At 47.1% G+C, this 23,105-nt stretch overlaps 1 protein-coding gene across 2 annotated transcripts in view; it reads left to right on the forward strand.

Moving 5' to 3' along the window:
• MYH10 (myosin heavy chain 10) overlaps nt 1–23,105 on the forward strand; it is a 221,677-nt gene that overhangs the window by 84,355 nt on the left and 114,217 nt on the right. For both annotated transcript variants that reach the window (XM_030208112.1, XM_030208113.1), the window contains 3 exons: nt 1,119–1,217; nt 7,129–7,272; nt 12,640–12,735. In XM_030208112.1, the coding sequence (XP_030063972.1) occupies nt 1,119–1,217; nt 7,129–7,272; nt 12,640–12,735 (339 nt within the window). The remainder of the gene's footprint in view (nt 1–1,118; nt 1,218–7,128; nt 7,273–12,639; nt 12,736–23,105) is intronic.

Genomic DNA, 23,105 nt, shown 5'->3' on the forward strand with positions numbered 1-23,105 from the left:
GGATTAATTTTTCAAACAGGTTTTGGAGGGAACAAATAGCACTTCAAGCATGGGCGTAGACTGGGGGGGTGCCCCCCCCCCCCCAAACAACGACGACTTACCCGACATCGCTTCGGTGAACTGGCGGGCGGGGCGCCACTGAGTAAAAGCAACAAGCAGGCACGCTCATCTCCGTCCGCTTCCCTGCCCTCTCAGCATCCCGCCCGAAAGGAAATGACATCAGAGGAAGGCGGGACTCAGAGGGCAGGGAAGCGGACGGAGACGAGCATGCCTGCTTGCTGCTTTTACAACCTCCGCTCGCTCGCCGACCCGCCCGTTCACCGCTGGGAAATGCTGGCTCCTCGCTCCTGCCTAGTCCACTGGAAGGTAGGAAGCTATTTGTTAAATCTCTGCTTCCACTCCCCCGCGCAGCCGTCACCGTTCACTCAAACTTGTGAGCTGCTGCATCCACGTTGTCGTTCTTTATGGGAGACAGATGCTACGAAGGGGGAGAGAGGGGGGGGAGACGCTGGATAGAATGGGGAAGGGGATGGATAGAAACATATTAGCATATTCATTTGCATATATATATATATATATATATATGCAAATTAATATGCTGCACCCATCCTTTGCCCCCCCCCAATGAAACAGTCAAACTACGCCCATGACTTCAAGGCCTTTCTAGATGTTACATTTTTATATCAGGTAATTCATTTCACTTCTATGCAGCAATTTGTCTAAAAGCTTTCTTCCTCCATAATTGGTTTTTCAAAAACAAACATTCTCTGTCAAGAGAGCAGAACCCACCCTGGAGTGTAGTCCTATATTCATGACTATAACTGGGGAACCTGCAATGTGAAAACATTCAAAAGTCCAAACCAGAAACCTTTCAAATCCCACGTTCCCTCGTAGTAAGCCAGTGTAATTGAGCTAATAGTGCAATGCACTTGACAGTACAAATTGCCTTTTGATGTTGGTACTTTCCCTCTGGGGAATTATGAATCTGAATATACCACTGAACATCTGTGGCTAGGCATTACTTGGGACACGTTAAAATTAAGTTTTATTGGTAGTACAGTATTCTGCACTTTTGTTCCTCTTAAATCGTATTTGAGATTCTTGACTGAATTATTTAGATCTGCTGGAAAAATCTCGAGCAATTCGTCAAGCCAAAGATGAACGAACGTTCCATATCTTCTATCAGCTTCTAACTGGGGCAGGGGAACATCTTAAATGTAAGTTACTGATGCCTATTATCTTTCAAATGAGTCACATAAGCACCTGTGTAAGATGCATTAAGGTGCTGAAATTAAAATGACATACAGCTGCCCTTCAAGCTATCCTTATAGGACTGTGTGAAATTTCTTGTGTGTGTATATTAATCATAGCTGCCTGTTTTGGTCTCACTAAGTTGCTTGTTAAAACAAATATAATGAATGATAAAAATGCACTACAGTTTTAGTGATCTTTCTCTATCCTACTAGACCAGTTCCAACATGTGGTCAGTTTTGGCTGAAACTGAAACCATGGCTGTAGTCTTTCAGCTGAAACTGTACAGAAAAAGGATTTTGGGCCAGTTTCGGTACCTACTTGAAACAGAAATTCAGTCGGCCTCTACTCCTCAGCCTTTCTGCCTCTTGACTTAGAGAGGTGAAGGGGCAGTGTTTATGGAGGTGGAAATAGTTTTGGGGAAGTCTCATGTTTTTTACTGTATGTGTTTCTGTGCTCCAGAAGCTGGAATAGTTTCTCCCATAGAAACTAGTATATTTTGTGGGATGTTTATTTCTTCAGAACCCCTAATCTCATCTCATACATTTGTTAATGTGGTGTGTCTTCATTGGGTTTTTTCCCCATGCAAAATTTTAATCCATTTGTAAACATTTTAGAGTTAGTAAATTGACCCCTTAGGTATAATTTTCCAACTTCTGTTGGTTTGGGATGAATGAAAGTGCTGATAGGAGGAGCCAGAAAAGATAACTAGAATGGGGCCTTACTGTGGAGTTGGGGTGGTGGGGGGGGGGGTGGGGAGAAGAAGTGGAACAATGGATTTGGGGGTCTGTGATTGGCTCTGGGTTTATAAACTTTGTTTTACTTCCTATAGAAGCAAATATAAGTTACAACTCTAGGAGGTAGTTTTGTTAAGATACCAGCATTAAAGGGAATTCTTCCTTTGTGAAAGTAATTTCCATATGTAGATCATTTCCATCATTAGCATGGGTATTTGTGCTGAATTAAAATACTCTTTTTAGCACACTTTTTTTGCACCAAAATCTATCCTTTAGCAGAAGTATTTTAGTGCACCAAAAATGTGCATTGAAGCTTTATCACATCTGCCTCTGTGTACTATAAGTCAAATTTTTAAGTTGGCTGGAAACATTAATAGTGCAATCCAAAGCTGCATGATCACTCAGAGGGCACTGTAACGTGTGAAGAAGTAAGGAGACAAGTTTGTCCTTTGAAGATGATCTTTATGAACAGATGTAGTAGTGGAATTATCAACATGCCTTGGATAAATCTCTTCATAAATGCGGGTAAATAAATCCTAATAAATTATAGGGTGAATGAGTTCCAATTTTGGTGCCGAACCCGGCCTGAAATCTAATTAGCTTCTTTATTTGGTTTTGGTCAAAAATACAAGGGTATTATCGGCTGAAATAGAATCTCTGCTACAGCTGCTGCAACCCACCACCACTAACCGAAGCAGCTCCCTTCTGAGGTCCCCTCCAGACCCACTACTGGGATTTACGTTAAAAGCATTGGTGGTGTCAAGGAGGTTTAATAACAGGAGACGGCATGAGCCTATCTGGCCCCTTTTGTGTGCTGAAGCCAATAGGCGGAGCTTGTTGCCCTATCAATTCAAAAGGCTGCTTTTAGAAAGCCTTGCTAGTGAGTCCATGGTAAATGAGGAAGCCCATTCAGTTCCTATGGGTTTCTTCTCGTTTGCCATGTGGGAATCGCTAGCATAGCTTCGTAAGAGCAGCCCTTATTGTCTTGTGTGTACCAAAATGGCAGTAGCTGCATTGGGGAGAATTAAAACCACCGTGGGTGGAGACCAGATTCAGCTTTGTGACGACATGCTATCTCCTGTTCTCCGAGGACAAGCAGGCTGCTTGTTCTCACGACTGGGGTTGACGTCCGCGGCAGCCCCCACCAACCGGAAGAAGCTTCGCGGGACGGTCGGCACGCAGGCCACGCCCACCGCGCATGCGCGGCCGCCTTCCCGCCCGGCGCGACCGCTCCCGCCAGTTACTTTTTTCCGCGACTGAGAGAGTTGTGCAATTGCCTCTCTCTCTGTTCACGCCGGATTTTCGACCGCGTTTACGCGGATCGTCGCTTGGATTCCCGTTCGGTTTCCTCTCATCTTGTTTGTATTGTTTAAAAAAAAAAAAAAAAAAAAAAAAAAAGAAATTTTCGCGCGTGTGGAGCACGCGCTCCCCTTTTCCCTCGCTTACTAGCGGGGACGCCACGTTGCGGCCTAGTGGCCGCTCGGTCGGTTGATTTTTTCGTGGTGTGATTTTAGCCACCATTGCCGACTTTGACTTCGCCGACGCGATTTTTCCGTCGATGTCCTCGAAGGTCCCGAGTGGATTTAAAAAGTGTGTCGCTGCGGCCGGCCGATCTCGCAGACCGACACCCACGCTTGGTGCCTCCAGTGCCTCGGGCCGGAGCACAATCTCAAGTCGTGCGCTTTGTGTCTCGGTCTCCGGAAACGGACTCAGGTTGCGAGGCAAGTTCTGCGGGACCGTCTTTTTGGAACTTGCGCCGGCCCCCTCGACGTCGACCTCGACGGCATCGGTATCGAAGGCCGGTTCTTCGGTACCGGTATCGATGCCCGAGACATCGGCACCGATGGCAGCGACCCAGGAGAACAGGTCCCGTCGGCCGCCGGTCCGCCGGTGAGAGTGGGGTTGAGAGGCCGCGTGGGCAGTCGGCCCCGGTCACTCCCTCAGCTCGTGAGCCACGGGACCGAACCACTGTCGGACCGGTACCTCGAGACCGAGGGGATCGACCTCCTCCTCCTCCATGCCCTCCGGCGCCGGTGACGTGCACCGGAAAAAGATAAGAAGCGCCGTCACCGGAGCCTCGGTGCACCCTGAAGAGGAGTCGACGCCGAAGCGTCATCGCAGAGAGAGAGAGATCTCGCGGTGGTGGAGGTACCGACGCGTCGGGTTCCGGCACCTCGGTGCCGTCTCCTGGCCCCCAGCAGCTTCTGGCACCGACACCCTTACCGGCCCCACCAGCCTTTTCCCGCAGCGGGCCTGGACGAGTGCCTCAGAGCCATCCTTCGGGGATCCTGGAAGGGCTGATGCGCCAGGCTGTGACCGGCGCCGGGGGTTGCTTGCGCCCCTCGGCGCCGATGACGGTGGCGCCGGCGAGCTCTAGCCCGGCGCCGGGGCTGTCGACACCGCCGCCGCTTGCGGTGCCGGTCTCGACCGCCACGCAGGTGGAGTCCCCGTCGACGTCGATGGAGGGAGCTCCGTCCCCGCCGGCGCGGGAGTCAATCCCTGGCTCTCACGGCCTGGATGTTGAGGGCGTAGACTTCGCTGCGTTGGGTCTGTCTGAGGGTGTCTCCCGGGTCTGCTTGCCTCTAGGAAGGATTCCACTAAAAAGAGTTACTTTTTCAAGTGGAGGAGGTTTGTCGTTGGTGGTGAGAGCAAGGCCCTAGAACCTCGTTCTTGCCCTGCACAGAACCTGCTTGAATACCTTCTGCACTTACAGAGTCTGGCCTCAAGACCAACTCAGTAAGGAATCACCTTAGTGCGATTAGTGCTTACCATTATCGTGTGGAAGGTAAAGCCATCTCTGGAGAGCCTTTAGTCGTTCGATTCATGAGAGGCTTGCTTTTGTCAAAGCCCCCTATCAAGCCTCCTACTGTGTCATGGATCTCAACGTCGTCCTCACCCAGCTGATGAAACCTCCTTTTGAGCCACTGAATACCTGCCATCTGAAGTACTTGACCTGGAAGGTCATTTTCTTGGTGGCAGTTACTTCAGCTCGTAGGGTCAGTGAGCTTCAAGCCCTAGTAGCTCATGCTCCATATACTAAATTTCATCACAACAGAGTAGTGCTCCGCACTCACCCAAAGTTCCTGCCGAAGGTGGTGTCGGAGTTCCATCTTAACCAGTCAATTGTCTTGCCAACATTCTTCCCCAGGCCGCATACCCGCCCTGCTGAACGTCAGTTGCACACATTGGACTGCAAGAGAGCATTGGCCTTCTACTTGGAGCGGACACAGCCCAACAGACAGTCCGCCCAATTGTTTATTTCTTTCGACCAAACAGGCTAGGGGTCGCTGTCGGGAAACGCACCATCTCCATTGGCTAGCAGATTGCATTTCCTTCACTTACGCCCTGGCTGGGCTGGCTCTTGAGGGTCATGTCACGGCTCATAGTGTCAGAGCCAGGCAGCGTCGGTGGCCCACTTGAAGTCAGCCACTATTGAAGAGATCTGCAAGGCTGCGACGTGGTCATCTGTCCACACATTCACATCTCATTACTGCCTCCAGCAGGATACCCGACGCGACAGTCGGTTCGGGCAGTCGGTGTTGCAGAATCTGTTTGGGGTGTAAATCCAACTCCACCCTCCAGGACCCGAATTATTCTGGTCAGGCTGCACTCTCAGTAGTTGTTCTTCGTAGGTCAATTTCTGTTGTACCCTCGCCGTTGCGAGGGTCAATTGACCTGGGTTATTGTTTTGAGTGAGCCTGAGAGCTAGGGATACCCCAGTCGTGAGAACAAGCAGCCTGCTTGTCCTCGGAGAAAGGGTATGATACATACCTGTAGCAGTTGTTCTCCGAGGACAGCAGGCTGATTGTTCTCACCTACCCTCCCTCCTCCCCTTTGGAGTTGTGTGTTTCATATGTTATTGCTTGTCATTCAACTGGCGGGAGCGGTCGCGCACGGGCGGGAAAGGCGGCCCGCGCATGCGCGGTGGGCGTGGCCTGCGTGCCGACCGTCCCGCGAAGCTTCTTCCGGTTGGTGGGGGCTGCCGCGGACGTCAACCCCAGTCGTGAGAACAATCAGCTGCTGTCCTCGGAGAACAACTGCTACAGGTATGTATTATACCCTTTATCGAAACACCTTAGATGGTGCAGTGGGGGCAGGAGCAACACACACACCGAGCCCTTGCCGACACTTGTCAACATGGCTGCCAGTACTTCAAGGGACAGTCTCGCGAGACTGCTGCCAGAAGTCTCAGCAGCCATGTTGAGATTGGAGCCAAGTTGGGTAGAACTGATGGCCTGTCCGTGCTGGCTCCAATCTCAACATGGCTGTCATGAATGTTTTTAAGGTAAAATGAATCCCCGGGTATGGGAGGAGGTCCGGCCTTACAGGCAGTGGGGAGCCTCCCCTTGCCTTTCTTCTTGGGAGTGGGGGGGGGGGGGGGGTTGGTGAGGGGGAAGCCTCCGAGGCTCGTTGCTCCTGTTCAGAGGAGGTGCAGCATGGTTTTGTTTACAGTTTCCTTTTCAGCTGAAACTAAATGACAAAATTTGGTCACAGGTTCGGTTTCATCCAAAATGAAGGGGAGGGGGGAGTTTGGTTGACTTTTAAAATAAATATATTGGAAACATTGTTCCTATTTACTTTCTACAAACAAAAACCTTTAATGGTGCATATTATATGTAGAACTGCATTTTCTATCTAGTAACTGATTTGGAAACTGGCATATTAGAAAAGTTTCAATGTCTTATTTAGTTTCATAGGTGATACTTTGATATTGGCACTGACAAGGAACAAGTAGAATATTTTTTTTATTGTGAAAGCTAATCTGCTTTCAATAAATTCCATTTTAGGTGATTATGGCATCATTCTGATCAGGAGAAAATAGGCAATTAGAAATAAAAGAGGACGAAATTGAGAATTAAGACTGTACTAAATACTTTATTCAGAATGTTACTTATAAGTATTGATGATCAACTTTAAGACACACTTTAAACAATTTGAGGACAATCTGCTTGTTTAAGCTGTTTGAAGCATTACTTCTGAAAGTTCATCAACTTAACTGACCAACTTTTGTGTTCCTAAGAGTGGTCTGTATATTTTTCATGCTGTGAAACATAACTTCAGGTTTATACTAATGTTTGCATTTTTCTGGGTTTTCAAATTCTTGTTCATTCTTTTTTTTCTTCTTTTTCTTTACCATTAGCGGATTTACTTCTTGAAGGATTTAATAATTACAGATTTTTATCCAATGGCTATATACCTATTCCTGGACAGCAGGACAAGGATAATTTTCAGGAAACCATGGAAGCAATGCATATCATGGGCTTTTCACATGAGGAGATCCTGTGTAAGTGGGCTTTTTTTGTCCCAATGTCTTAATTGACATGAGCTTATCTCGAGATGATTGGTCCTAGAGCTGGCTCTATTCAATATCTTTGTGAGAAGTTATTGTGGAGAGATTGAGAGGAAGTTTGTTTTGTTGGAGGTTGCAAGTTCTAGTGAATGTCTGTGAGAATGTGAAAATGATCCCAGAAAGCTTGAAAGGTAGTTCACTATCAGCTAAGTTTCAATGCTTTAGGAGAGAGAATCTGTATTTTGGGTTGAAGGAATACGTAATAGTGAGATTCTGATATCTTAACAGGAAAATAACAAACCCTAAAGTTGATTATATCTGACTTCAAGGTGCTAAAAGTGCAACAAGGCAGTGGTCAGAGCTATTAGAGAGTGGTTATGCTGTTGCAGGTTGTTAGTGAGACATCACTAGGAGTACTGTGTTCAGTTCAGGCCTTTACAGAGTTGAGATCCTGATGGTCTACCAGAATGGTGCAAGGTTTGCAACCAAAGCCATAGAAGGAGGTGAGAGACTTCAGGGGAACTGCATAGAAAAATGCATTCCATGTTGATTCAAAATGTGCCAGACATACAGGTAGCATCAAAATAAATTTTGGATATCCAGTAGATATTAACTTGGTACTTAAATGAGCATTCCTAACAAAAGACAAAATTTTTTTTACACTTTTTCACTTATCAGCTCACACCTCCGTTTTTCCCATGAACCTCAGTGATGTTGATCGCCAACCATTTCAAAGTTTTAGCGATCTATAAACATCAACCGCTTCACTGGTTCATCTATCAATATCAATTTCTATGATTTTCATTCAATTTGGGCAGACTGGATGGACCATGCAGGTCTTTTTCTGGCATCATCTACTATGTTACTATGTAATTTTAGATTTTTACAAACTTATCTTTTAAGCAATCTTTAATCTTGCTGGACCAGGGGTTCACTGGTTGGCGATCAACATCACTGAGGTTCATGGGAAAAATGGAGGTGTGAGCTGATAAGTGAAAAAGTGTAAAAACGTTTTTGGCTTTTGTTAAGAATGCTCATTTAAGTATCAAGTTAATATCTACTGGATATCCAAAATTTATTTTGATGCTATTCTGAGGTTCCACTTTGAACAATTATATACTGCCTGAATATTTAGACATACAGGTAGAACATACAGCTGGCTGTCATGTAAGGAGCAAAGTGCTGTTTGTGGTGTATGCAAGATTATGACAGTAGCTAAATATGGGGGAACACCAATGTGGAATAATCTCAGTTAATGTAATAATTTCTGTTCAGTAGAGGATTGAATGTTGCTTCAAGAGGGGAGTAATGTGATCTCATCTTATGTAAGATTTTCAAGAGCTGGATTCAGAAGCCATGTCACTTCTAAGAGTGCTAGATATGTGAAACACCCTCCTGTAGTAGGTGATGGAGCATAAGTGGCAATGGTCAAAAAGGCATAGAATAAAGACACAGGATAATTTTGTATTTAAAAAATAAACAAAACACATGAAAGTTGATCCCATAGCTCACCCTTAGAGTAGTTAAGCATACTATTGTTATCAGGTAGGCAACTTTGGTTTAGGGTTAAATTGATCTTGATAAACTAAGTATCAGTAATATAGCAAATCACAATTACAATATGTGACCAAATTATGTTTATTTGGAAGTAGTATTTATTATTTTAGAGGCATCTTTCTCTGACAGTATAGGCACAGTTAAATTTTTCTAGTGAAATTGACATAAAGACTTAAGATTTTTTTGACTTTATAATCTGATGCATATTTGCCATTCTCTAAGGGCTTCTTTTACAAAGCCATGCAGCAAATGAAAGGGAGCCCATAGGAACTGAATGGACTTCCTCTCATTTGCCGCACAGGAATTGCTAGCACGACTTTGTAAAAGAAGCCCTAACATATTTGCAATCAAGTTTCCAAAATACATACCTGTATCTAATAAATTCATAAAATTCCGAAAAGTAAATTCAGAGAACGAAAAGTAGCTGAAAGTTCAAACCAATTTCAAAACATAATAGGCAGTACTATCACTAATCTTTCGACACAAATCGCAAGATGGGTGTCCTTCTCCCAGGGTCGCCCAAATCGGCATAATCGAAAGCCGATTTTGGGCATCAACTGCTTTCCGTTGTGGGGACGACCAAAGTTTACGGGGGCGTGTCGGAAGCATAGCAAAGGCGGGACTGGGGCGTGCGTGCTTAACACATGGGCGTCCTCGGCCAATAATGGAAAAAAGAAGGGCGTCACTGACTAGCACTTGGCCGACTTTACTTGGCCCATTTTTTCTTGCGACAAGCCTCAAAAAGGTGCCTGAACTGACCGGATGACCTCCCCTTACTCCCCCAGTGGTCACTAACCCTCTCCCACCCTAAAAAAAAAAAAAACTTTAAAAATATTTTTTGCCAGCCTCAGATGTCATACCCAGCTCCATGACAGCAGTATGCAGGTCCCTGGAGCAGTTTTAGGGGGTGCAGTGCACTTCAGGCAGACGGACTCAGGCCCATTCCCCCCTACCTGTTACACTTGTGGTGGTAAATGTGAGCCCTTCAAAACCCACCACAAACTCACTGTACCCACATGTAGGTGCCCCCTTCACCCCTGAGGGCTATGGTACAGTTGTACAGTAGTGGGTTTTGGGGGGCTCAGCACCCAAGGTAAGGGAGCTATGCACCTGGGAGTAATTTGTGAAGTCCACTGCAGTGCCCGGTTGGTGTCCTGGCATGTCAGGGGGACCAGTGCACTATGAATGCTGGCTCCTCCCATGACCAAATGGCTTGGATTTGGTCGTTTCTGAAATGGGTGTCCTCGGTTTCCATTATCGCCGAAAACCGGAGACGACCATCTCTAAGATCAACCTAAATGTTGAGATTTGGGCGTCCCCGACTGTATTATCGAAATGAAAGATGGTCGCCCATATTGTTTCAATAATACGGGTTTCCCTGCCCCTTCATGAGGACATCTTTAGGAAAACTTGGGTGCCCCGTTCGATTATGCCCTTCTATATAACAGAAGAAACAAAGTTCCTATATCTACTGTTCAGTGACTGAATATCCGATCACTCAGAATACATTCCACATATGTATACTCAGTGTTTAAAATAACTTCCAAAGTAGTGTACAAAGAGGGCATGCCACAAACTTTAATGTGGCATCTTAAATTTCAAACAGCTGCTGTTATTAAACAAATTTCTATCCCACATGATCTATAAAATCTAAGTGGGTTACAACCAGTGGTGTGCTGGTAAATTTTTAACAGGCTCCCCGGTCCACCTCTGCGCCCCCCCAAAATTGCAGAGCTGGCTATAGCTGGGGGGGGGGCAATGCATTACTCTCTCCAGGATAAAAAATTAAATGATCCCAGGTTCCAATCTAATTCATGTTTAATGTGGGATAAAATGCCATAAATAAATAAATATAAACTTTTAATGTTGAGCACCTGATTCTCAAAGTGAACATATTCCAAACACTATAATGAAAATAAAATGATTTTTTTTCTACCTTTGTTGTCTGGTGACTTTTTCTGATCATGCTGGCCCAGTATCCGATTCTGCTGCTATCTGTCCTCTTAACTCCGTTTCCAGGGCTTCCTTTCCATTTATTTCTTTCCTCCTTTCGTCTTCATTTCTGGTCCTCAGCTTCTGCCTATTTTCTTCATCCATGTGCAGTTTTTCTCCTCTCTTCCTTTTCCCTCATCTCATCTCCTTCCTCACTCTTCTCTCTCCTCCATCCATGTCCAGCATTTCTTCTCTCTCCCCTCCTCTCCCCTGCCCTGCATGCACCCATGTCCAGCAGTGTACCCTCCTCTCCCCTGCCCTGCATGCACCCATGTCCAGCAGTGACCCGCCTCTCCCCTGCCCTGCATGCACCCATACCCAGCGACCCCCTCCATCCACCCATGCCTAGCAGCGACTCCCTTTTCCCCCCTGCCACCCCCTCCCGAGTTGTTTCGCGAATTCTTCTCCTCCCTCCCAACCTCCCGATCCGGTCCCTCACCACCAGCTTGTTTTTTGAATTCTTCGGGGCAGGCAGTCTTGCCTGCCCGCTTCCAGCGCCGACTGTCCTTCCTTCCGATTCGCGCTGCAAAATGGCCGCCGAGACTTCAGCCAAAGTCTCGCGAGGCCGCCTCTGGAAGTCTCAGCGGCCATTTTTAAAGCGCAAATCGGCAAGGGAGGACAGTCAGCGCTGGAAGCGGGCAGGCAAGACTGCCTGCCCCGAAGAATTCAAAAAACAAGCGAGCGGTGAGGCGGATCTGGAGGGAGGGAGGAGAGCCAGAGCCGACTCGCTATTTTCAACAACCGGCTCGCAAGCCGGAAGAAAATTTAAAGCCGGTGCGAGCCGGCTCCAGCACACCACTGGTTACAGCAGACATTAATAAAAATGTAAAGCATATTAACACATCCATCTTAAAACAGTTTAAGATGACAGACTAAAAAATTAAAATTCAGTGGTATGGGAAGTGGCATGGGGGGCACAGTCTCCTGATGCTGATTAACTCTTTGAAAATGTTCAATGCAGGTAGACTGGAAGACACCCAAACCAAGAGGTAACTCAACCCCCACTCCCCCCCCCCCCCCCCCCCCCCCCCCGCCAAAAAAAAAGAGAGAAAGAACCTAAATTGCTTTCTTGGACTTATCTCAGATGTACTATTGAGAAAGAGACCCCAGGAAGCTAGCTCATTGCAAAGCTCTGTGTTTAGATACAGAAATGGAGAGGGTTTAGGAGTAAGCTAAATGGGATCATGCAAGTTCTGTTACCCAGAAAAGTAGAGTACAGAGGAGGATGGCAAGTACAGCCTTAAATGATATCTTACAATGATCTTATAGCGGACATATGTCCTTAGTTGTGTAGCCAGGAAGAACTTGGCAGATTAGATGCACGCTTTTTTTTTTTCTGTTGTCATCCCATATGTATTAATGTACTTATCTTAATTTTAATGGTCATCTTCACTTTGCCTGTGTAGACATTAGTGGCTTTGCTTTAAGGAGTTTGTTGTAATTAAAACTTTCTTGCTTGTATTATGAGAATTATTCTTATTAGTCAACAGCTTGTAAGGTTTGATGGTGCCTCACTTTAGTCGGTTGTATTGCCGCTTTAGCTTCATAAAAGCAAAAGTCTCCTTGACACAGCAGAAATATAGGAAGACAAGGTAGCTGTTTGTCAACTTGTTGGTTTGAATTTCATTTTGCAGTTCTTTACTTATCTACAAAATACCATGCAAAGTTTTATGTAACTCTTTATGTATTACAAAAATACTCATATTGACCTAATATGTATTTCTGATAGCCAAGGCTTTCAAAACAAATTAGAGAGGGGATTTGGAGACTGAATGTATATTTGAAATTATTATACATTTCTTTTTAATATAGCAATGCTCAAAGTGGTATCATCAGTGCTACAGTTTGGTAATGTTGTCTTCAAGAAAGAGCGGAACACAGATCAAGCCTCGATGCCAGAGAATACAGGTACATTATTTACAGTTGAGCTACTTCACACATAAGAGATTGAGCATGTAGGATGTTATATTCAGAAGTAAATACTTATAAAATTCTTCCGGAATATACATTCACAAAGGTAGAGAAAACAGAGCACCTGCTTTTATGTAATGCACATGCATGCATTTTATAAAATACACCAATAGTGGAAGCCTTCTCCAGTTACAAGCAACTCATCAAAACATAATATTCCTCATCAACCCTCCAGACCGGTCAAGACGCTTGGGTTATGCTCGCCTACCAGCAGAGGGAGACTGAGAACACAAACTTGAAACTATGTACTTATAACCTGTGCCTAGCCATCTATAGCCAGTATTTTCTCAGTCTCAGCAGAGGGTAGACAGGCAACCTGTGCAGCTTGCCCGATCTGGATAGGTTTTTGAGTTAATTTTCAGAGTTTTCCTTTGTTTCTGTGCTATTTCTGGTGGATCCCCTGTGCCTGGAAGACTTTGGTGTGCTAGGGGTTGCGGGTCCGCTGGGGCCCGTCATTGTCCCCTTTGGGGTGTCACACCCGGGTGGCCGGGTCCCTCCCCCGGTCTGGCTCTCCGTTTGGGCAGCTTTGTGCCTCGGCTGCAGTTTGTATACTGCAGCCTTGAGTGCCGAATTGTGTTAGCAGCAGCAAGGCTCAAATGAAAGGCTGCAGTAAAGTTTAAAAAAAAAAAAAAAGTCAGACCCAAACGGGTGAGAGCTATTGGAGCTGCACTCCGGAGTCTCGGAGCTGTTCAGCAGTGAGTAAGGCGCTGACTTTCCTGCTCGGGTGAGTTTCTTGAGTTTTTCAATCGGGGCACTTGTTTGGCGGTCAGCTGGGCTTGCTTTAATGTCGGGGAAACCGCTGAGGTGCCGGTCATGTGCGCGTCGGGGCGTCGACGCGGTGGGGAGTGTTTGCCGGTTTTGTGGGGAACCGAAGCCTCAATCCTCCGTTCCGCCGGTGTTGGCGGCGGAGGTTTCCCGCGGCTAGCGTCTCGGAGGTTGCGGCGCCTTTGAACAGCGGCCCTGCGGCGGTTCCGATTTTGGCGGGAACCGCCGCCATTTTGGATTCGGCGCTACACGGGCCTGGGAGAGTCGGGGGACTGCCGGGCAGCCAATTTCCAGCGCCTTCGGGGGGTGATGCCTCAGGTAGGAGCGGGTTTCCCCCGGATTTCATTTGGAGTTTATATCAGGCTTGGCAGGCAGGGCCGTCCCGAGCGGAGCCCCTTAGCCTTGGAACGGGGGGGGCTGGCGCGAAGAGACCACGTGTAGAGTGGTCTGAGGATTTTGAAGGTTTTTCCCCTCCGGATTCGGAGGGTGACTTTAGCCTCCTAGAAGAGGAGGAGGGGTCGTTGGCTGGATATGATAAGGAGCTTGCGCTGCCTGGGGAGGATCCCTCGGTGGTGCGCATTTTTCAGCGAGATGAATTGTCGGATCTTATTGATCAGGTGGCTGCGACCCTCAAATTTGATCCGGCGGCAGTTCCGTTAGAGGCCGGAAAGCAGGATCCGTTGGTTAAGGGGATCAGACGGGTGTCTTGTTCTTTCCCTATGAATGCGGATCTGAGGGAAATGATTACTCAGGAGTGGCAGGCGCCGGAGGCGCCGTGTAAGGTGGCTCGGGCCATGGCTAAGCTTTATCCCCTGCCGCAGGAAGATAGAGATTCTCTCAAGCCTCCGACCGTGGATGCCGTGGTTACGGCAGTGACTAAGGCCACGGCGATTCCGGTGGACGGAGGGGCTGCGTTGCGAGACCCTCAGGACAGGAAATTGGAAACTTTCCTGAAGCGCAGTTTTGATTTGTCGGCCCTGGCGTTACAGGCGTCGGTCTGTGGCGGGCTGGTGGCGCGGGCTTGTTTCCGCTGGGCGGAACGGCTCTTAGATAGCCCGCCAGGGGACAGAGGCTCTTTGACTCAAGATCTGGCTAAGTTGGAGTTGGGTTCCTCCTTTTTGGCGGATGCACTGTATGATTTGTTGCGGGCCTCGGCGAAGAACATGTCTCTAGCGGTGGCAGCTCGTCGGGCCCTGTGGTTGCGAGGCTGGATGGCGGATGCTGCGTCCAAGGCCAAGCTGTGTTCGCTCCCGTTTAAAGGCTCTTTGTTGTTTGGTGAAGAGTTGGATAAGTTGGTAAGAGGTCTTACTGATGCCAAGGTTCCTCGGCTTCCGGAACTTCGCCCTAAGACTTCTAGAGGTTCCGCGGGTCGCGGTCGTTTTCAGGAAGCAAAGCGGTATCGGCCGGGTAGGTATTCTGGTGGGACTAGGGGTCGTTTCTTTCAGAGAACTCAGTCCTTTCGCGGTGGCCGTCGTGGAGGGCGAGGTTCCTCTTTGGGAGCGTCCGGTGCGTCCCGTCCTTCTCAATGATGGTTTGGGGGCCCAGTCTCTGGTTCGCGTGGGGGCTCGCTTACGCTTGTTTTACCAGAGGTGGGTCCAGATCACGTCAGACCAGTGGGTTCTGCAGATAATCCGAGACGGGTACGCGCTGGAATTCGACAGGCCTCTGTCCGACTTCTTCCTAGTGTCCCCCTGTCATTCAAGGCGCAAGGCGAGAGCGGTCCGCGATACTCTGTCACGGCTGATAGCTTTAGGGGCTGTAGTCCCTGTTCCTCCAGCAGAGAGAGGAAAGGGATGTTATTCCATATACTTCGTGGTACCCAAAAAAGAGGACGCTTTTCGTCCCATTTTGGATCTCAAGAAGGTCAATGCAGCCCTAAAGGTTCCTTCCTTTCGAATGGAGACGTTACGCTCAGTCATTGTAGCGGTTCAGGAAGGGGAATTTCTGACTTCTCTAGATCTGACGGAAGCTTACTTGCACATTCCCATCCTGGAGGCGCATCAGCGTTTTCTTCGCTTTGTGGTGCTAGGGAGACATTTTCAGTTTTGCGCGCTTCCCTTTGGACTGGCCACCGCTCCTCGCACCTTCTCCAAGGTGATGGTCGTGGTGGCAGCAGCTCTTCGCTTGCAGGGCGTTTTGGTGCACCCGTACCTAGACGACTGGTTGATTCGGGCCAAATCAAAGGCGGAGAGCGAGGAGGCCACCGGTCGGGTGGTGTCCTTTTTGCAATCTCTGGGCTGGGTTGTCAATCTGGCCAAGAGTCACCTAGTGCCGTCGCAGTCTCTCGAGTATCTGGGAGTCCGGTTCGACACGAAGAGAGGCCGGGTGTTCTTGACTCCCTCTCGCATGTCCAAGCTGCAGGCTCAGATCCGTCTTTTCCGAGTCCAGAGGGCGCCGTCGGCGCGGGAGTATCTTCAAGTGTTGGGTCTGATGGCCGCATCGATAGAGGTAGTTCCTTGGGCCAGAGCGCATATGAGGCAGCTGCAGGGTGCTTTGTTGTCTCGTTGGTCCCCTCAGCTTCAGGATCTGGAGGAGAGGCTCGCTCTGTCGGAGGTTGTGCGTCGCAGTCTCAGCTGGTGGCTCCATTCTCCGAACCTAGTGAAGGGCATGCCGTTGGCCACTCCTCAGTGGGTGGTGATGACCACGGATGCGAGTCTGTCAGGCTGGGGAGCGCATTGTCTGGGACAGGTGGCCCAGGGACGTTGGACAGTGGAGGAGGCGTGTTGGTCCATCAATCGTCTGGAGACACGTGCAATTCGGTTGGCTCTTCGGTCCTTTCACTGTCTGTTAGTCGGCAAGGCTGTCAGGGTTCTGTCCGACAATGCCACAGCCGTGGCGTATGTGAATCGACAAGGAGGAACGAAGAGTCCCGGGTTAGCACTAGAGGCGGCAGAGTTGCTGGTGTGGGCAGAGGCACATCTGCAGAGTCTCTCGGCGGGACACGTGGCAGGGGTGGACAACGTGAGCGCGGATTATCTAAGCAGGCACACGTTGGATCCCGGAGAGTGGGCTCTCCACCCCTCCGTGTTCGAGCGGATAGTGGTGCAGTGGGGTCGGCCGGTGTTGGATCTCATGGCGTCGTCCGCCAATGCGCAGGTCCCTCGGTTTTTCAGTCGTCGAAGAGATTCTCGAGCCGAGGGCATCGACGCGTTGGTCCTTCCGTGGCCGACTCAGCAGTTGCTCTACGTGTTCCCGCCATGGCCGCTGGTAGGCCGAGTGGTTCAGCGGATCGGTCGTCACGCGGGATTAGTAGTCCTGATAGCGCCCAATTGGCCCCGGCGTCCGTGGTACGGAGATATGATGCGGTTGTTGGTGCAGGATCCGATTCCCCTGGGGCCTCGGGTGAGATTGGTGCAGGGGCCGATCGAGATGGCCGACCCCTCTCCATTCTTGCTTACGGCCTGGCTCTTGAAAGGCACCGTTTAAAACATAAGGGTTTCTCGGCCAGGGTGATTGCTACGATGTTGCAGTCTCGTAAGAGGTCTACTTCCTTGGCATATGTGCGGGTGTGGCGCATTTTCGAGAATTGGTGTCAAGAGCGGGGCTATGCCCCATTGCGCGTGTCAGCGGTTGAGGTGTTGGATTTTCTTCAGGATGGTTTGGACAGAGGGCTTTCGCTCTCCTCTCTGAAGGTGCAGGTGGCAGCCTTGTCTTGTTTTAGAGGTAAGGTTCGGGGAGTATCCTTGGCGGCTTCTCCGGACGTGGGGCGGTTCTTGAAGGCAGTGAAGTTGCTTCGGCCGCCTTGCCGTCCGGTGGTTCCGCCTTGGGATTTAAATCTGGTCTTGGAGGCTCTGGTGGCGCCTCCGTTTGAACCTTTGCCTTCCATTACGTGTAAGGATCTTACTTTAAAGACAGTCTTTTTGGTGGCTGTTTCTTCGGCACGTAGGATTTCGGAACTTCAGGCTTTATCTTGCAGAGAGCCTTTTCTGTCTTTTGCCAAAGAGAAAGTGACTTTACGCACGGTTCCTTCCTTTGTTCCTAAGGTGGTGTCTTCCTTTCATGTCAATCAGGTGATTTCGTTGCCAGTGTTGGGTGATCGTGCCGGGGATTCCACGCAGCGTCGTTTAGCTAAGTTGGATGTGCGACGCGTGTTGCGGTCCTATTTGAGCAGAACACAAGATTTTCGATCTTCGGACAGGTTGTTTGTTTTGTTTGGAGGTCCCAAGAGAGGAGAAGCTGCTTCCAAGGCCACTCTGGCTAGATGGTTGAAGAAGACTATTGCTTCGGCTTATTTGTTGAAGCGTCGACCGGTGCCCTCTTTACTTAAGGCACATTCTACGCGGGGAGTAGCTGCTTCATGGGCGGAAAGTAGTTTTATTCCGCCGCAAGAGATTTGCAGGGCTGCGGCGTGGTCCTCTCTCCATTCCTTTGTAAAGCATTACAGACTTGATGTTCAGGCGAAAGAAGATGCTCGGTTTGGAGCGGCTGTGTTGTCTTCTGCCTTACGAGGGTCCCGCCCTTAGTTGGGATACTGCTTTGGTACGTCCCAAGCGTCTTGACCGGTCTGGAGGGTTGATGAGGAAGGTGAAATTAGGCCTTACCTGCTAATTTTCTTTCCTCTAGACCCTCCAGACCGGTCAAGAGCCCGCCCGTTCTTTTCGCAGAAGTATTCAGCCGTCCGTTCTTTTCGCAGAAGTATTCCTCAGCCGGGTCTTTGCTTAGCAGTATTTTGAGCCGTGTATATGAATAGCAGTATTTTGAGCCGTGTTCTGCTAGGACTATTCCTTAAGGTTTGTGTGGTCAGAGAGAATTCTTTGACTCTAAGACATTACAGAGCGGGACGCTGTGACGTCTTGTCTGTTGTCAGCACACTGTTGGTACTTGTCCTTGGGTTTTCCAGGTACAGGGGTTTCTAGTTTCAGAGTTGTGTTTTTTATTCTCTGCTTTGCTAAGTGTATACTGGCTATAGATGGCTAGGCACAGGTTATAAGTACATAGTTTCAAGTTTGTGTTCTCAGTCTCCCTCTGCTGGTAGGCGAGCATAACCCAAGCGTCTTGACCGGTCTGGAGGGTCTAGAGGAAAGAAAATTAGCAGGTAAGGCCTAATTTCACCTTTTTTAATATGGACCTTCAGAAGGTGGATGTATCAAGTTAAATTTTCACTCTATTAACACTTATATTGGTCATCACTCCACTTTTTGATATAGCAATTCTGTTCATGCAAATCTTAAAATTCACTCTCTTTAAGGTTTACAAATATAAATATTGTATGGAACTTCAAAACACTTCTCTCCCAAAGTAGTTTCTTTTTTTCCCCCCTCAATTATACCGAAAACCAGCTCCCGACCTAGCGCTATGTTTCACTATAAGCTGCATTAGGGAAGGAGTTCAATATTTCAGTGCTTCATGGCATGTCTCACTACTTTCATCACTTAGGAGCAATAATTCATATATAAAAGACACACAAGCTTATTGCAAGATGTTAAACGAAAGAGGAGGGTGAAAGTAATAGTGGAAATGGTATCTTTTGGTGTTTATCCAATAAGCATTCACATTTAATTTTTTTCCATTGAGGGTGTCAGTTGATATGAAGCCTTAATTATGAGGAATTTGGAAATGTGAGTAGCAAATGAGATTTCCCCCCAAAACCCCTGTACAAGCTGCTTACCCCACTGCAACACACAGAATACAGAACTTCCTGGCAGGATTCTCCACTGACAAGGCCATATGTAACACTAAGCACTAGCTTGTAGCCATTGAAAAGCATTTGTCACAACGCACTTGGCTTTTCAAGTAAAAACACACAAGATAAAAACCAAGCCTTTCTTGCCTCCAGAAATTTTACTATCGGGTTGTAGCCTCGTCAATAACAAGGAGACTTGTTCATTATCTGCGGGAATGTATACAAAGGCAAAATATTCAAATCCAGTTTATTTTCTTTGGTTCAGGACAGTGGTGATATTTTGCCAGTGGTAAGGTGTATGGAGTCGAGCACAACTCTCCAAAGGAAATGGTTAAACCGTGGAAAAAAAAAAAGTGTTCTTAAAATTGATTTTGGGCCACAAGATGAGTGATAGGCTTAATTATCTTCATTGATGTGTAAATAGTATCCAGTAGCATGTGTTTGATATAAAAGTGGGAAAATGTTTCTGTCTTGGTTATGAGGTTTGGATCTTTAATGCAGGATTGCAATGTGCTGATGTAATCTATAGGGCAACCAATTTAAAGTTATAAATTCCTGGATATGCAAGGCCAAATTGTTTTGCTTTACAGTAAGCAGCCTGCAACTGTCCATGGAATTCTCAGATTCTTTTAGAGATACCTGCTGAACCTCTTCATAAATCCCAATAAATAAAATACATTTATTTAGCATTGCATACTATACCTTTATGTACAACTTGCATATACATAAAGTACCGTATTTTTCGGACTATAAGACGCACCGGACCATAAGACGCACCTAGGTTTTAGAGGAGGGAAATAGGAAAAAAAAAAATTTCCTTTTTCCCTCCTCTAAAACCTAGGTGCTCCGGTGCGTCTTGTCCGAGTTTTGGACCTCTGTCCCATACTTACACGATTCCATGTTCCCTGGTGGTGTAGTGACGTCGGGGCAGGAAAGAGCCCCCTCTTTCCTGCCCATCGCGCTGCTCTCCGTGCTCCTCAATGCTTTCTGACGGTCTCGGCGAGATTCAAAATGGCCGCCGAGAATCTCGGCGGCCATTTTGAATATCACCGAGACCGTCAGAAAGCATTGAGGAGCACGGAGAGCAGCGCGATGGGCAGGAAAGAGGGGGCTCTTTCCTGCCCCGACGTCACTAGACCACCAGGGAACATGGAATCGTGTAAGTACGGGACGGAGGTCCAAAAACGCTACCTTCGGACTATAAGACGCACCCCCCATTTTCCTCCCAAATTTTTGGGGAAAAAAGTGCGTCTTATAGTCCGAAAAATACGGTACTCACCTATAAGTACTGGAATTATAAGGGAAAAATCCCCTCTATTTTTCCTCTTTACTGGAGATTTTCCAACAAGCACACAAGTGGGCTACACGTATCCTAGAGCTCAAATCTAGTTATATAGTTTTCTCCCGCAAAAGGCAACTTAATGCAGATATGCCAGTGATGATACCGTCTGATAGCTCCATGGATGGATGCTCTTCTAAAACTCAGAATCCTTTAAAAGGTTTTGCTGGGCATACATGGCTATTCCCATGCTATCATACTCCACCTGCCTTCGTCAGTCCAGCCCTGTCCACTGGCAGGGTTGGATGCATTTAGCTCTCCCTCATTTGCATGTACGAAAGAAGGCCTGATAACATTTCAAAATTGCAAACTTCAAAGCAGGATGAAAACCTGGTAAAATGGAAAAACACTGAGCCAAAGCAAGCTCACCCCCTCCCTTCCCCCCCCCCCCCCCCCCCCCCCATCCTCATGTAGGTTTGGATCTCTCAGTTGCTAGGCAGCCTAAATCACCTGTGGATTATAATGGTCAGAAATCTAGGGCCACTAATCTGTAATCCATAAAACTTATGGCATTAAATGGGGAGAAATTCCTGTTGCAGTTATAGCATGCTTGCAGCAGCTTTGAGGCAGTGGTGGGCCCCTCTTGGAGAAGCCAACTAGATAGGGCAGATGTCATCATCTGCTGTTTCCATTCCTTTGTCTAGCACTAGGGTAATACCTGTGAAGTTGACTGCAGGGTATGAGTATTAAAATTGACACTTTTCCTCTGGTAAATATTGTGGATATTACCAGTAGTGAACAGTAGTTCACCCTTAATGTTTAGAGCAAGTTGACATCAAATTTTGAATTTCCGGTGTGCCAGACATATCTAACCCTTCTATACTTAATATATCCTTATTTGCTATGGTAATGTGGAGAAAGCTTATAAATATATTGGTTCTTAAGTACCTTTTATCACTTTTCCAGGACACTTCTCAGTGGATTTAGATATGTTTCCATATATGCAGCATTAATCTTTAATGCATTTTATGTCTTTTTTTTTGTTAGAGTATTGTAATAGTCTGCTCTTTAGTCTCATTTATGAAAGCAGTCTATTTTCAGGAGAGAAATAATGGAAAATCATATTACTTCTCTAAGTGAATTTAATCTTTCTACTGAGGTAAATTGAGATAAATTAGTTACATTTTTTAGAAGACAACGATTCATTCAAAAAAGCAGTTCACATGACCGTGCTTAGTTCCAACAGACATGAATTATTCAAAGCTTCTATTGTGTAGGTGTGGTTGCAGTATGAAAGCCTTGCTCCCTTTATTTCTATTTGGCCATAAAGATTGTTCTGAGAACTGCCCATACAGAGGGGCTAATGCAGTAAGCTGTGCTACATGCTTGTGCTAGTACAGTAGTTTGATTTTCCCATGCTAAAACCACTGCTAAAGAGTAACAGAGAGGGCATGCAAATCCTTGCATATTGTAGTGCTCCCAATGTAAACTCTGGTATAAACGTGTAGCACAGGAGTATGGGATTTATCCTTGCCCCCCTAACCTCCAAAACACCCCTGGTTGTCAAGTGGCTCCTATTCTGTGCACCTTTAAGTTGGGAGACAGGAGCAATGCCCATTCACTCCTGCCTTCATGATGCCATCTTGAAAAATAACAACGAGTGACCCTATGCAGTACAGCCTAGGACATACCACATGGGGTCAGTCTGCCCACTTGAACCACAAGGAATATTTTTGAGGTGGGTGGGGGAGAATCGAGGAGTTGAATCTGTGCTAATGTCAAGACCTCCGCATAGACCCAGGTGCACATGTATCGGATATGTTCCATGTAACTACACACTTTTTTTTTTTCTTGGCACTGGGCCTGTTTTTATACTATTTGGTTACTACATCGGGAGCAAACCCTTCATGTTAGGCTTGTGTAGCTGTGTGCTAATTTTTAAGCATGTGGCTCTAATGCAAGCTTACTGCATTGATCCCATAGTTTCTAAAGAAAATTTTCTCCTTTCTCAAACTTTTTTGCCAAAACATTTGTGGCTGGTTATTTGGCATTTTAAAGTTTTTGTTTTGTCTGTGTTGTATTTGTTCAATCATTCTACTGAACCAGCATGCATGTTTTTCTTAGATAACTACTCTTGACAGTAGACCAACTAAATATTCACCACCTCCTCCAGACCATCTTTTGCTAGAAGGAAAATTCATTTGGTTTTTCCCTTAATTACTTTCATTTCCACATCAAAAGCAGGCCAGTGACTTCAAATTTGCTCTGAGTGCATAAAGAAGATATTACTGATTTATCAGTGACTGGCTGGTATATGCTGAGATGTTACCCAAAAAGGTTTGAGCCCAAAAGGCTAGACTTTGAACCTTTCTTGCTGCTTAAAGTTCCTGCCTGAGGAACAGTGGCTAGTGTACCAAAGAGGCCTTGAAACATCGTCATTTGCTCAGTCAAAGGACAGGTCCAGGAGTAAAAAAAAACAAACAAACGGGCCTGTAAGCATTCAGGTGAGAAGTCAGAGGGGCTTGACAGCAGGCCCCAAGGGGAAATTTCATTCAGAACAGGTCTGGAGCTTCCAGTAGGAACTCTTAAAGCCATGAAGGATGCCTTCTCCTTTGTGGGTTGACCTTGGTGCAGTCATCT

Source organism: Microcaecilia unicolor, chromosome 6 (assembly GCF_901765095.1).
Source record: "Microcaecilia unicolor chromosome 6, aMicUni1.1, whole genome shotgun sequence".
Lineage (NCBI taxonomy): Eukaryota > Metazoa > Chordata > Amphibia > Gymnophiona > Siphonopidae > Microcaecilia > Microcaecilia unicolor.